The sequence below is a fragment of the Schistocerca serialis genome, chromosome 9, assembly GCF_023864345.2.
Source record: "Schistocerca serialis cubense isolate TAMUIC-IGC-003099 chromosome 9, iqSchSeri2.2, whole genome shotgun sequence".
Lineage (NCBI taxonomy): Eukaryota > Metazoa > Arthropoda > Insecta > Orthoptera > Acrididae > Schistocerca > Schistocerca serialis.
Window position 1 is genome coordinate 357,050,242 of NC_064646.1, and position 14,950 is coordinate 357,065,191.

At 45.8% G+C, this 14,950-nt stretch overlaps 1 protein-coding gene across 1 annotated transcript in view; it reads left to right on the plus strand.

Annotated features, from left to right (window-relative positions):
• The window catches only part of LOC126419614 (nephrin-like), a 421,065-nt gene that overhangs the window by 351,516 nt on the left and 54,599 nt on the right, over positions 1-14,950 (plus strand). Inside the window, exon 9 of the mRNA XM_050086803.1 lies at positions 6,287-6,580. Coding sequence (XP_049942760.1) covers positions 6,287-6,580 — 294 coding nt within the window. The remainder of the gene's footprint in view (positions 1-6,286; positions 6,581-14,950) is intronic.

Below are 14,950 nucleotides of genomic sequence, written 5' to 3' on the forward strand. Positions count from 1 at the left end.
CGTTTCTCTGCATGCTAACTCTTTGGATATACAGAAGTGTCCGTAGTTCGTTCTCCTTTGAAGGGCAACAGACAATCACTCAGAATTAGTATGGAGCTCATTCGCCGGCCAGTCAGTAAGTTCCGAGCGCTGGTTCTGTCCGCAGTGGCTTCGTGTGCAGGGCTGCCGTGGTGAGTGGCAATTAACCCGAGCCAGCCGAGTCTGCTCGCAGCGCAACATTACCACTCGTCTCACAATGAGGGTTGTCTGAAGTGGCGGCTAAATTCCCGCTGATTCGTCGGCTCTCTTGTTCCCGTTATAGCAGGCCTTCTCGTGCTCCTGCTTCCAGGTAAGGGCATTCCGTGATTTGGTTGCCCTGCGAAGTACTTTGCATTCATACTCCGGCTCAAAAATACACAAGTTCGTACGGAAAGTGCCCGGAATAGATGAATAAAAACGCACACATGGGCGTACAATTTTTTTATTAAACCTCTGTATTTGATAATCACTAACCATATTAGCATTTGCTTTAGCTGGTTCGAGAGGTACTTGGAACTGGCCGGAGTTTGTTAAGGTGGTGGCTCACTGCTTTGTGTGTGCCTGTAATTCTCTTTCTAGGTTCCTTTAGTCATTGATAAATAGACATCCGTGTACCTACCAAAAGGATTAATCGTGGAAATTCGGAGAGGACTGTCAACTGATGTTTCACTAGCGACGTGACGCCGATTCTCGAGGACAGATGACAAAATGGTAGATATCGAATTAGACGACAGAGGGATAGAGAAACAAAATCGCTCAAAAGAGGAAAGGCCCCTGGACCTGATGGGATACCAGTTCGATTTTACACAGAGTACGCGAAGGAACTTTCCCCCCTTCTTGCAGCGGTGTACCGTAGGTCTCTAGAAGAGTGTAGCGTTCCAAAGCATTTGAAAAGGGCACAGGTCATCCCCGTTTTCAAGAAGGGACGTCGAACAGATGTGCAGAACTATAGAACTATATCTCTAACGTCGATCAGTTGTAGAATTTTGAAACACGTATTATGTTCGAGTATAATGACTTTTCTGGAGACTAGAAATCTACTCTGTAGGAATCAGCATGGGTTCCGAAAAAGACGATCGTGTGAAACCCAGCTCGCGCTATTCGTCCACGAGACTCAGAGGGCCATAGACATGAGTTCCCAGGTAGATGCCGTGTTTCTTCACTTCCGCAAGGCGTTCGATACAGTTCCCCACAGTCGTTTAATGAACAAAGTAAGAGCATATGGACTATCAGACCAATTGTGTGATTGCATTGAAGAGTTGCTAGATAACAGAACGCAGCATGTCATTCTCAATGGAGAGCAGTCCTCCGAAGTAAGAATGAATTCAGGTGTGCCGCAGGGGAGTGTCGTAGGACCGTTGCTATTCACAATATACATAAATGACCTTGTGGATGAGATCGGAAGTTCACTGAGGCTTTTTGCAGATGATGCTGTGGTATATTGAGAGGTTGAAACAATGGAAAATTGTACTGAAATGCAGGAGGATCTGCAGCGAATTGACGCATGATGCAGGGAATGGCAATTGAATCTCAATGTAGACAAGTGTAATGTGCTGCGAATACCTAGAAAGAAAGATCCCTTATCATTTAGCTACAATATAGCAGGTCAGTAACTGGAAGCAGTTAATTCCATAAATTATCTGGGAGTACGCATTAGGATGGATTTAAAATGGAATGATCATATAAAGTTGATCGTCGGTAAGGCAGATGCCAGACTGAGATTCATTGGAAGAATCCTAAGGAAATGCAATCCAAAACAAAGGAAGTAGGTTACAGTACGCTTGTTCGCCCTCTGCTTGAATACTGCTCAGCAGTGTGGGATCCGTACCAGGTGGGGTTGATGGAGGAGATAGAGAAGATCCAACGGAGAGCAGCGCGCTTCGTTACAGGATCATTTCGTAATCGCGAAAGCGTTACGGAGATGATAAACTCCAGTGGAAGGCTCTGCAGGGGAGACGCTCAGTAGCTCGGTACGGGCTTTTGTTGAAGTTTCAAGAACATACCTTCACCGAGGAGTCGAGCAGTATATTGCTCCCTCCTACGTATATCTCGCGAAGAGACCATGAGGATAAAATCAGAGAGATTAGAGCCCACACAGAGGCATACCAACAATCCTTCTTTCCACGAACAATACGAGACTGGAACAGAAGGGAGAACCGATAGAGGTACTCAAGGTACCCTCCGCCACACACCGTCAGGTGGCTTGCGGAGTATGGATGTAGATGTAGATGTAGATGTAGAATGCAGTCAGAAATTTATCATACAGAAACCACAGGAGAGGGGGCGCGATCGCCGAACGCTGGGCGCCAACTCCGGTGCCTTAGGGCTAATGCCATCCTCGTAGTGTGCGAAAGTCGCTCTCGGGCGACGTTGTGAGTTTGTGAACAACTGGGTCCCTAGCTTTACAGAGCAGGAATGCACTGTACTACTCAGACCGCCGGCCACTCGTACTAAAGCAGCCTTCCTTAGAGCGCAATACTAAAACTACGAGGTATGTCGTAACACTTTAATCGGTTCACGTTTCACAAAGTCCTCTGCAGCTATGCAGCGTTCCGCAACGGCAGATTTTTGTTGTTTGCTTCGGTTCGGAGTGTCTCCTATGCTCCAGGCACTTCCTTCGACTATAAGGTTTGCTGTAAACCTTATTGTATTATCATGGAATACGTTAGACATCTGGTCTACAGAGCCATAACTTAGCTCACACTGTACCTGATAGAGCACACGCTTTCACATGTGACTTGAAAATCCATTTATTATTACTCCGAGTCAAGTTTCTACCGATTTGGTTCGATATTATGCGAGCATACGATAGTTACACCATTGTCTTATACCTCTCACGTTCTGTCTGTTGGATCTGTAGCTTCTGCCTGAAAGCATGTCACATTTTTTGATCCTAAAAAGTCTGCAGGAGGCACACGTAGGGGAGAGAAAGGTCACTATCACTCTGTTTGACAACTAATTCAAGGTACGCTTCCGTAATAGAAGAAAATCTCACTTCAGATTAGCTGTACGACTGATTAAAGATAGTTTGCCGTATGTACACCTAGGTTCGATCCTCAGTTGATCCAAGGATTTTTGTATGTCACCACATCTTTCATCTCTGGACATGTCTGTTGACCGAGATACACAGTGATTCGGAATCTACGTTAAATCGTAGGTGCCTCTATAACTGGCTGAGTACGTCAGTTCAAAAATTGGAGGAAGGAAATAGAATAGCGCCTCCAACAAGACCATGCATACTAAAGCATGTGATGCCAGAGACTGTCTTAGATTTGATGATTGCCATCTTAGGGACACGTAGTGGAAGAAAAGCTCTCTACCGCTATTGGAAAACTGATTCAAAAGAGTTTGCTGTATGCGCACTGTGACGAAAAGTTTGGATGTATTGGGGTCTTTTATGGCAGTACCTCGATTGGAAATCCACATATGAACTAATAAAGTAGAACACTGTGGAATAGCAAAGCTAGTGCGTCCAGAATTCCGACACCTTAGGAATCTAAGAGATGGAGTTTATATTGCCCTAGCACTTCTGTCTCCAACCCAAACACTCGAATCTGCCATCTCTGTGCCCTGCTGCACAACGGACAAACACAAAACTCTGCATATTGTACGTGCACATCTTCAGAAGGAATTGCTGAAAATCCAGGGTCACCACTGGATAACCAGCTGCAAATGAGTATATGAAAGTCATCTTAATTAGGTACTTATTGCTACAAATGTCCTTAGGCAGTCACACAGAAATTTCTACTCATTCAAGACCCATACGTCAAGTACAGTGTTAATCACTGAACACAAATACGGTTTTGATTGTCTATTACGAAGCACATGTTACATCCTAGGCTAATACATTCTTCTACAATTAACTAGGCCACGAACTGATGGTTGAGGGAAAGACACAAACGCCAAACGAGCAAAGTGTTTGGTGTGCCACGCTTTGGTGTGCCACGCTTTATCAACGAAGTAAATCACTAAAACTTGGAGGCGTATTTCTGCCATTCTTCTCCTCTCGAGGTCCCTTTAACTAACAACTTCGCAGACTTCGTCTTCTGGCATGATCAACCAGTCAGTGGTTGTGTTAGCCAAGCAGAATCCGTCACATGTCCCAGCTGCCTCAAGTCTTTATTACTAATTTTTATATCAAATGTCAGTTGTAATCTAATTTGACAGTTCGTATCTAGGCCCTTAGTAGCGTACTTTAGGCCGAAAGAGCAAGCAGGCTGCGTCGCAAGCCGCTGCATCTGACTCCACTGTGTTTCGGCGTCTTGACGACGAAGGCATGTACGTCCCCAATGTCGCCTTTGAGGACAGATTTCACATGGATACACAAGTGGCGGTGGCCAGTTTTTCCTCCCACAACATGTATTGGATGCTTCTCTTCACGAAAAGAGCTCATAACGTTACAACGCAGTGGACAAACATCTCGCTAAGCTGAACAGCTGCTCCAAAACAATTTACAGTAGACACACTTAGTGGATGGAATAACAGGAGACCACTGCTTAGTTGGACAACTCTCTCAAAGCAGTGTACAGTGTGCTTTAGACACACATAGCGGAAGAACACAAATCTTCCAACATTCCGTTCGTATGGACCTAGAAAACGATATTTTTTGTACACAGCTGGAAAAAAATTGCGACGTCCTCAAGGACTAGATCATTTTGTTCACACTTGAGGTAACAGGTAGATCATCATTGTAGGGGTATTTTATAGCAAATTAAGACCATCTAAAACACATGACACAGTAAAGGATACGCAAAGAGTCGCATCAATACACAGTGTGCCCCCATCTGTTGATAACGCAGGCGTGTTTTCTTGTATGCCATCGATGATAAACGTCCTGGGATAGACTGTCCCAAGCATCTTGCACCATTTGTTGCAGATCGGCAGTGGCTCTTGCAGGACCTGCAGAACGAGTAAGTTCCCGCTTCATCATGTCCCGTGCTTGTTCAATTCGCGAGAGATTTGGTGATCTTGTTGGCCAGGGCAGTCGCTGTCCACCAATGAAGAGCACATTGCGTCGCAGCAGCTGTATGTGGACGTACATGGTCCTGCTGTAAATGCACGTCGCCTTCCTGTCGAAGAAGTGGTACTAGCACGGGGATAATACCCGGTCATTGTAGCTGGTACTCGTTGCTTTATCCTGTAGAAACACCAAATACGCCGCGAGTTTCTAACTGATGACGCCGCCCCCCCCCCCCCCCAACATTTTCTACTCCATGAGTCCTGGGATGCGACTTATTTGTCGTGGACGACTGCGCTCTTTAATAGGCCGCTGATCAGAAAAACCTCGTGTAAGTTCATCACTCGCATAACTCACACACAGACAGAACACTGGAACCAACAGAGTGTCATTCCACACCCTCCAATCAACTCTTTCGCGACACCAGACTAGCCGTATTTGTCGGTGTTATGGTATCAGCGGCAGCCTGGCTTGAGGCACAGGTGACCTTTACCCTGCTGTAAGCAGACTGTTCACAATGGCCCTGATAACAGAGTAGACGCAACATGTGTCCTGATTTCTTCCCTGGATGACGTTCGGTAGACCATTTGTGCTCATAAAATTCATCGATCTTGGCGCCCGTCTGTGCTAAGCAGACAATTAGAATGCGCTCTACTGATGTTGGTAATGTCCCATATACCACTCTTGACACATCAACTATACATTGTGGCCAACACATGCGGCAGTCAGTCGATACGCCGATCCAGCTTCCCGCAGGCCCACAGTGCGACCTCGTTGAAATGGGCGAAGCTGTTTAGCTGGAGTCCGTACACGTCAATTGGGCGTGATTTGTACTCAAGAACGAATGTCGCAAACGCTGTTTACCATTAACTCAGCACAGTTGCTGCCTGCAGAGTCAAAACAAATGGTGTAGAGTCCGGCCTTCTGAGAGCAGTCTGATCGCCGATGACCGTGACAAATGAACTGAATCACTAACAAATGGCTCTGAGCACTATGCGACTTAACTTCTGAGGTCATCAGTCGCCTAGAACTTAGAACTAATTAAACCTAACTATCCTAAGGACATCACACACATCCATGCCCGAGGCAGGATTCGAACCTGCGACCGCAGCGGTCACGCGGTTCCAGACTGAAGCGCCTTTAACCGCACGGCCACACCGGCCGGCAATCACTAACACTACAGTTCAATAGTATGCAAATACCTGGAGCTTTTTTTTTAATGGCGTTGTATTGAAGGTCACAGAGTAGGATAAGTTCCTGTGCCTGATCTGTGAGGGTAACGCGGCCTGTGGTGGTGTGGCGGTGTTGCAGACGCGCCGACGTGCCAGCAGGAGCGCATCATGGTGGTGGGCGCGTCACGCTCGGAGACGCTGGACATCGCGTGCCACGTGGACGCCGATCCGCCGGCGCGCGCCTTCCGCTGGAAGTTCAACAACTCCGGCGAGACGATGGAGGTGTCGACGGAGCGCTTCTCCAGCAACGGCTCGGAGTCTGTGCTGCGCTACACGGTGCAGTCCGACCTGGACTACGGCTCGCTGTCCTGCTGGGCCGACAACGCCGTGGGCGTGCAGCAGGCGCCTTGTGTCTTTCAGGTAGTGGCAGCAGGTACAACCGGCTGGCCGCTTCACTTCCTACTCTACTGTACTACTAGGTTATTTACTAACTACTCTTAGAACCTATGTCTACTGCAGTAACATGGCAGCCACAAAACCACTGGAATCTTTAATATCCTACGACGGTGATATGTATTCGGACGAGATGGCATAGACATTACTGGTCTCCAAGTCGAATACTTTAAAACGTAGTGAGCACCAGGCGAGAGCAAGTAGGAGGGGTCTGTGATGTTTCTGGAGCAGGAAGAAGACTGCTCTGGTGGTTTGTCGTGAATTTTGCAACTGAATGCTGCTATTACTTCAGCCCAAACGTCCCTTGTGGCAGAAAGGTGTTTTACTGCAGTAGTTCTTTAAAAGTGGCAGATTTTACTCTTACGAATTAAACACTTGTTTGACAGAGCGTCACTGAAACAGAAATGTGATACCTCAGTAATAAATACCCAATAACATCTATTAAGAGTATGTTACAATATACACTCCTGGAAATGGAAAAAAGAACACATTGACACCGGTGTGTCAGACCCACCATACTTGCTCCGGACACTGCGAGAGGCCTGTACAAGCAATGATCACACGCACGGCACAGCGGACACACCAGGAACCGCAGTGTTGGCCGTCGAATGGCGCTAGCTGCGCAGCATTTGTGCACCGCCGCCGTCAGTGTCAGCCAGTTTGCCGTGGCATACGGAGCTCCATCGCAGTCTTTAACACTGGTAGCATGCCGCGACAGCGTGGACGTGAACCGTATGTGCAGCTGACGGACTTTGAGCGAGGGCGTATAGTGGGCATGCGGGAGGCCGGGTGGACGTACCGCCGAATTGCTCAACACGTGGGGCGTGAGGTCTCCACAGTACATCGATGTTGTCGCCAGTGGTCGGCGGAAGGTGCACGTGCCCGTCGACCTGGGACCGGACCGCAGCGACGCACGGATGCACGCCAAGACCGTAGGATCCTACGCAGTGCCGTAGGGGACCGCACCGCCACTTCCCAGCAAATTAGGGACACTGTTGCTCCTGGGGTATCGGCGAGGACCATTCGCAACCGTCTCCGTGAAGCTGGGCTACGGTCCCGCACACCGTTAGGTCGTCTTCCGCTCACGCCCCAACATCACGCAGCCCGCCTCCAGTAATGTCGCGACAGGCGTGAATGGAGGGACGAATGGAGCCGTGTCGTCTTCAGCGATGAGAGTCGCTTCTGCCTTGGTGCCAATGATGGTCGTATGCGTGTTTGGCGCCGTGCAGGTGAGCGCCACAATCAGGACTGCATACGACCGAGGCACACAGGGCCAACACCCGGCATCATGGTGTGGGGAGCGATCTCCTACACTGGCCGTACACCACTGGTGATCGTCGAGGGGACACTGAATAGTGCACGGTACATCCAAACCGTCATCGAACCCATCGTTCTACCATTCCTAGACCGGCAAGGGAACTTGCTGTTCCAACAGGACAATGCACGTCCGCATGTATCCCGTGCCACCCAACGTGCTCTAGAAGGTGTAAGTCAACTACCCTGGCCAGCAAGATTTCCGGATCTGTCCCCCATTGAGCATGTTTGGGACTGGATGAAGCGTCGTCTCACGCGGTCTGCACGTGCAGCACGAACGCTGGTCCAACTGAGGCGCCAGGTGGAAATGGCATGGCAAGCCGTTCCACAGGACTACATCCAGCATCTCTACGATCGTCTCCATGGGAGAATAGCAGCCTGCATTGCTGCGAAAGGTGGATATACACTGTACTAGTGCCGACATTGTGCATGCTCTGTTGCCTGTGTCTATGTGCCTGTGGTTCTGTCAGTGTGATCATGTGATGTATCTGACCCCAGGAATGTGTCAATAAAGTTTCCCCTTCCTGGGACAATGAATTCACGGTGTTCTTATTTCAATTTCCAGGAGTGTAGTACCTAACTTCAGTGGGGTTTGGTAATGGCACTTAATGTTCTCTACGTAATTCAGTAGAATCTAGTTTATACTCAAAGACAACAACAATAATGCACCACGAAGGAATTGTCCACTCTCAGGGGCGTCTCAAGACGCATTTTCGGTCTGGTATATCATTGGATTTAGCAGAATTGTCTTGAGTGATCTGTCCCGCTTCGGTGACCAACGAAGCCGTGTCTAAAGACGCCCCGGACTGCATTGGTATATTATCCTGACTGTTGCCCGCAATACGGTCCGACAACCTGCAGTGATGGTCTGAGGTGACATTTATTTTCATAGCGAGACCTCTTTGATGTACAAACGCGGCATCCTTACTGTGGTGTCACAGCCAGACACCACACTTGCTAGGTGGTAGCTTAAATCGGCCGCGGTCCATTTAGTACATGTCGGACCCGCGTGTCGCCACTGTGTGATCGCAGACCGAGCGCCACCACAAGGCAGGTCTCGAGTTACTGACTAGCACTCGCCCCAGTTGTACTGACGACATTGCTAGCGACTACACGGACGAAGCATCGCTCATTAGCCGAGCAGATAGTTAGCATGCATTGCTCATTAGCCGAGCAGACAGTTAGAATAGCCTTCAGCTAAGTCCATGGCTACGACCTAGAAAGGCGCCATTTGTAACATTGCATGTACCTCAAGAGAGAGTCTCACTTGTATCACCAAGAACGTTGTAAGCCAATGAAGATATAAAAGTTAAGTGTTCTAGTAGCTACATACTTTTCTTTATAACATTAATAAGTATCCTGTTTCAGACCTCTATCTAGCCTCCTTGAAATAACGCGTGCCTTTCGGCTACTTCAGTGTGGCGTAGCTGTCTTGTTACGCCACAACACTTACTGCACAGCAGTTAAGTCGACAATTTTCTACTCCCTCTTTTGTTGTCCTTCGTAGCAAGACATCCTGGACTTACATTTCAGCAAGATAATTCCCACCCGCACGCGGCTTTCCTACTGTTTGTCTTCGTGCTCACCAAATCCTACTTTGGCCAGCAAGGTCGCTAGATCTCTTCACAGTTAAGAACGTTTGGAGCCTTATGGGCGAGGTCCTGCAAGTATCACAGCATTTTGACGAACTAACGTGCCAATTGGATAAAACTTGGGACGATATTCTTCAGGAGGACATGCAACAACTCCATCAATCAATACCAAACAAAATAGCTGCTTGTATAAGGGGCGGAACTGACCAATGAGTTAGGGGCGGAGGTGGACGAACGAGTTACTGACGCGCTCAATATGTGAAACTCTTTTTGTTGAATAAATCATTCAGTTATTTGATACTGTAATCCTTTATCTGTTTCTACACGTAAATCGTATCTGTTGATTTCGGTCTCACTCGGATAATTCCTTCGTAACGCGTCTCTTTTTTATGTTTTACTGTGCTTTGCTGTCTCATGACAGTCTTTCAAATCTTTACTATGACTGAAAATTATATTGAAGACCATTAATAATGACTGTTAAGTCGGAATGCTGGCTTAAGACACTGAACTAAACTAACTGCTGGTTCGGAACTATATGACCGTTCACGGTGCTTCTTGTTTTATGGCTGTCGGTGGAAGAATTCCCATGACCGCTACTATGAGTGGAAGCAGTGCAGCCCATGATTCACAGCGCTCTCTTTGTCTGCTGTTCGTTCCTTTTAATTTTTTCATGAACGAGTCACTACTTCTTAAAAAGCTGAAGGAGTTTACTGTCTCTTTTTCCGATCATTTACAGTATTATTATTTTGCTGGGAATTGGCTCCTGATCACGAAAATCGTTTCGTTGAGGATACTATAGATTGTCTAACTTAAGTGCTGGGCTTAAAATACCGGTAGATGTTTGTAAGAGTGTTCTCGCTACCAGCAATCACAGTTATATCGTCAGCAAACAGATATGTAATAGAATGAATCCAAGTCATATGTATAAAATTTTAATATATTTATCCATTGCCTCGACATGTCGTATCCATAATTTTAAAAAAATCCAATACAAACTGTATTCTTGTCTTACTTGCAAATTTGTCCTGATCTTCGATTTTCCAATTCCTGCAATGGCCATTTACCATCCTTTGTACATGCTTGTTCCTCTTTTGTTCGTTGTCTCCCATAGCTGTCCTCTACTTTATTTAAAAATTTCGCACAGTTTTTTCTAGTGAAATCTGTTTCTTAATGGTTTACCTAGTAGTAAAGTTAAGAAGGTAAAATAAGTACATTTACAATAATATGACGACTTGTACACTAAATTTTATTATAAAGACAATTATAAGGGATATTGTGGTTGTTGTGGGCAAGGATTGGGATGTCTGAAGTATCGGAAACAATATTATAAGGAAAAAGATGTGGGACGTGTATGAGTGAATGGACTGATGAGTAGGATGTGTTAGACGAATGGTATGCCAGCTGGTATGCAAAGGGGCTTCATGGTCAGATAGGCAGTAGAAGATTCAAATTACTGTGAGAACGAAAACGGTGGTCTCAAGGATGGAGGGCAATATAGTGTGTTGAGACTCCAGGCTACCGGACTGCAGGAGAGGTGAAGATGTACAGTCGTATGGAGGAGCAGTTACGCTGCTGTCCTATGCTTAAAGATATGCCCAGTTCCACTGCCTTCACACTTCGAACTTCCTTTCTATAAAAGTCTTAAGTTTGAGCACGCATTGTTTCCATGAGGGGACTTTAAACAGAAAGTTGCATATTACATCGAGGTGAGGAAAGTGATGGGATACCTACTAGTACCTTGTCGGACCTCCTTTTTCCGGTATAGTGCAACAACTCAACGTGGCATGGACTCAACAAGTAGCCTCTGTACAAATACTGAGCCATGGTGCCAGTATTTTTTTTTTTTTTGTCATCAGTCTACTGACTGGTTTGATGCGGCCCGCCACGAATTCCCTTCCTGTGCTAACCTCTTCATCTCAGAGTCGCACTTGCAACCTACGTCCTCAATTATTTGCTTGACGTATTCCAATTTCTGTCTTCCTCTACAGTTTTTGCCCTCTACAGCTCCCTCTAGTACCATGGAAGTCATTCCCTCATGTCTTAGCAGATGTCCTATCATTCTGTCCCTTCTCCTTATCAGTGTTTTCCACATATTCCTTTCCTCTCCGATTCTGCGTAGAACCTCCTCATTCCTTACCTTATCAGTCCACCTAATTTTCAACATTCGTCTATAGCACCACATCTCAAAAGCTTCGATTCTCTTCTGTTCCGGTTTTCCCACAGTCCATGTTTCACTACCATACAATGCTGTACTCCAGACGTACATCCTCAGAAATTTCTTCCTCAAATTAAGGCCGGTATTTGATATTAGTAGACTTCTCTTGGCCAGAAATGCCTTTTTTGCCATAGCGAGTCTGCTTTTGATGTCCTCCTTGCTCCGTCCGTCATTGGTTATTTTACTGCCTAGGTAGCAGAATTCCTTAACTTCTTTGACTTCGTGACCATCAATCCTGATGTTAAGTTTCTCGTTGTTCTCATTTCTACTACTTCTCATTACCTTCGTCTTTCTCCGATTTACTCTGAAACCATACTGTGTACTCATTAGACTGTTTATTCCGTTCAGCAGATCATTTAATTCTTCTTCACTTTCACTCTGGATAGCAATGTCATCAGCGAATCGTATCATTGATATCCTTTCACCTTGTATTTTAATTCCACTCCTGAACCTCTCTTTTATTTCCATCATTGCTTCCTCGATGTACAGATTGAAGAGTAGGGGCGAAAGGCTACAGCCTTGTCTTACACCTTTCTTAATACGAGCACTTCGTTCTTGATCGTCCACTCTTATTATTCCCTCTCGTTTATTGCACATATTGCATATGACCCGTCTCTCCCTATAGCTTACCCCTACTTTTTTTAGAATCTCGAACAACTTGCACCATTTTATATTATCGAGCGCTTTTTCCAAGTCGACAAATGCTATGAAAGTGTCCTGATTTCTCTTTAATCTTGCTTCTATTATTAGCCGTAACGTCAGCTAAACGTTTGCTAAAGCCAAACTAGCGCATTCTCAATTTTCTTTTCCATTCTTCTGTATATTATTCTTGTAAGCAGCTTCGATGCATGAGCTGTTAAGCTGATTGTGCGATAATTCTCGCACTTGTCAGCTCTTGCCGTCTTCGGAATTGTGTGGATGATGCTTTTCCGAAAGTCAGATGGTATGTCGCCAGGCTCATATATTCTACTCACCAACGTGAATAGACGTTTTGTTGCCACTTCCTCCAATGATTTTAGAAATTCTGATGGAATGTTATCGATCCCTTCTGCCTTATTTGACCGTAAGTCCTCCAAAGCTCTTTTAAATTCCGATTCTGATACTGGATCCCCTATCTCTTCTAAATCGACTCCCGTCTCTTCTTCTATCACATCAGACAAATCTTCACCCTCATAGAGGCTTTCAATGTATTCTTTCCACCTATCTGCTCTCTCCTCTGCATTTAACAGTGGAATTCCCGTTGCACTCTTGATGTTACCACCGTTGCTTTTAATGTCACCAAAGGTTGTTTTGACTTTCCTGTATGCTGAGTCTGTCCTTTCGACAATCATATCTTTTTCGATGTCTTCACATTTTTCCTGCAGCCATTTCGTCTTAGCTTCCCTGCACTTCCTATTTATTTCATTCCTCAGCGACTTGTATTTCTGTATTCCTGATTTTCCCGGAACATGTTTGTACTTCCTCCTTTCATCAATCAACTGAAGTATTTCTTCTGTTACCCATGGTTTCTTCGCAGCTACCTTCTTTGTACCTATGTTTTCCTTCCCAACTTCTGTGATGGCCCTTTTTAGAGATGTCCATTCCTCTTCAACTGTACTGCCTACTGCGCTATTCCTTATTGCTGTATCTATAGCGTTAGAGAACTTCAAACGTATCTCGTCATTCCTTAGTACTTCCGTATCCCACTTCTTTGCGTATTGATTCTTCCTGACTAATGTCTTGAACTTCAGCCTACTCTTCATCACTACAATATTGTGATCTGAGTCTATATCTGCTCCTGGGTACGCCTTACAATCCAGTATCTGATTTCGGAAACTCTGTCTGACCATGATGTAATCTAATTGAAATCTTCCCGTATCTCCCGGCCTTTTCCAAGTATACCTTCTCCTCTTGTGATTCTTGAACAGGGTATTCGCTATTACTAGCTGAAACTTGTTACAGAACTCAATTAGTCTTTCTCTTTCATTCCTTATCCCAAGCTCATATTCTCCTGTAACCTTTTCTTCTACTCCTTACCCTACAACTGCATTCCAATCGCCCATGACTATTAGATTTTCGTCCGCCTTTACATACTGCATTACCCTTTCAATATCCTCATACACTTTCTCTATCTGTTCATCTTCAGCTTGCGACGTCGGGATGTATACCTGAACTATCGTTGTCGGTGTTGGTCTGCTGTCAATTCTGATTAGAACAACCCGGTTACTGAACTGTTCACAATAACACACCCTCTGCCCTACCTTCCTATTCATAACAAATCCTACACCTGTTATACCATTTTCTGCTGATATTGATATTACCCGATACTCATCTGACCAGAAATCCTTGTCTTCCTTCCACTTCGCTTCACTGACCCCTTCTATATCTAGATTGAGCCTTTGCATTTCCCTTTTCAGATTTTCTAGTTTCCCTACCACGTCCAGGCTTCTGACATTCCACGCCCCGACTCGTAGAACGTTATCCTTTCGTTGATTATTCAATCTTTTTCTCATGGTAACCTCCCCCTTGGCAGTCCCCTCCCGGAGATCCGAATGGGGGACTATTCCGGAATCTTTTGTCAATGGAGAGATCATCGTGACACTTCTTCAATTACAGGCCACATGTCTTGTGGATACACGTTACGTGTCTTCAATGCAGTGGTTTCCATTGCCTTCTGCATCCTCATGTCGTTAATCATTGCTGATTCTTCCGCCTTTAGGGGCAATTTCCCACCCCTAGGACAAGAGAGTGCCCTGAACCTCTATCCGCTCCTCCGCCCTCTTTGGCAAGGCCGTTGGCAGAATGAGGCTGACTTCTTATGCCGGATGTCTTCGGTCGCCAATGCTGATTATTTATCAAAATTTAGGAAATGGCGGGATCGAACCCGGTACCGGAGACGTTTTGATTATGAATCAAAGACGCTACCCATAGACCACATAGCCAGTATAGCCATCCTAATTGCAAAATTGTTGCCAGTGCAGGATTTTGTGCACAACCTGTGCTTTCGATTATGTCGCATAAATGTTCGATGGGTGACCAAATCATTCGCACGAATTGTCCAGAATTTTCCTCAACGGAACCGAGAACAGTTGTGGCGCATTACCATCCACAAAAACTCCGTCATTGTTTGGAAACATGAGGTCCATAAATGATTGGAAATAGTCTCCAAGTAGTCGAACATAACCATATCCAGTCAATGTTCAGTTCATTTGGACCAGAAGACCCATTCCATTCCATATAAACACAGCCC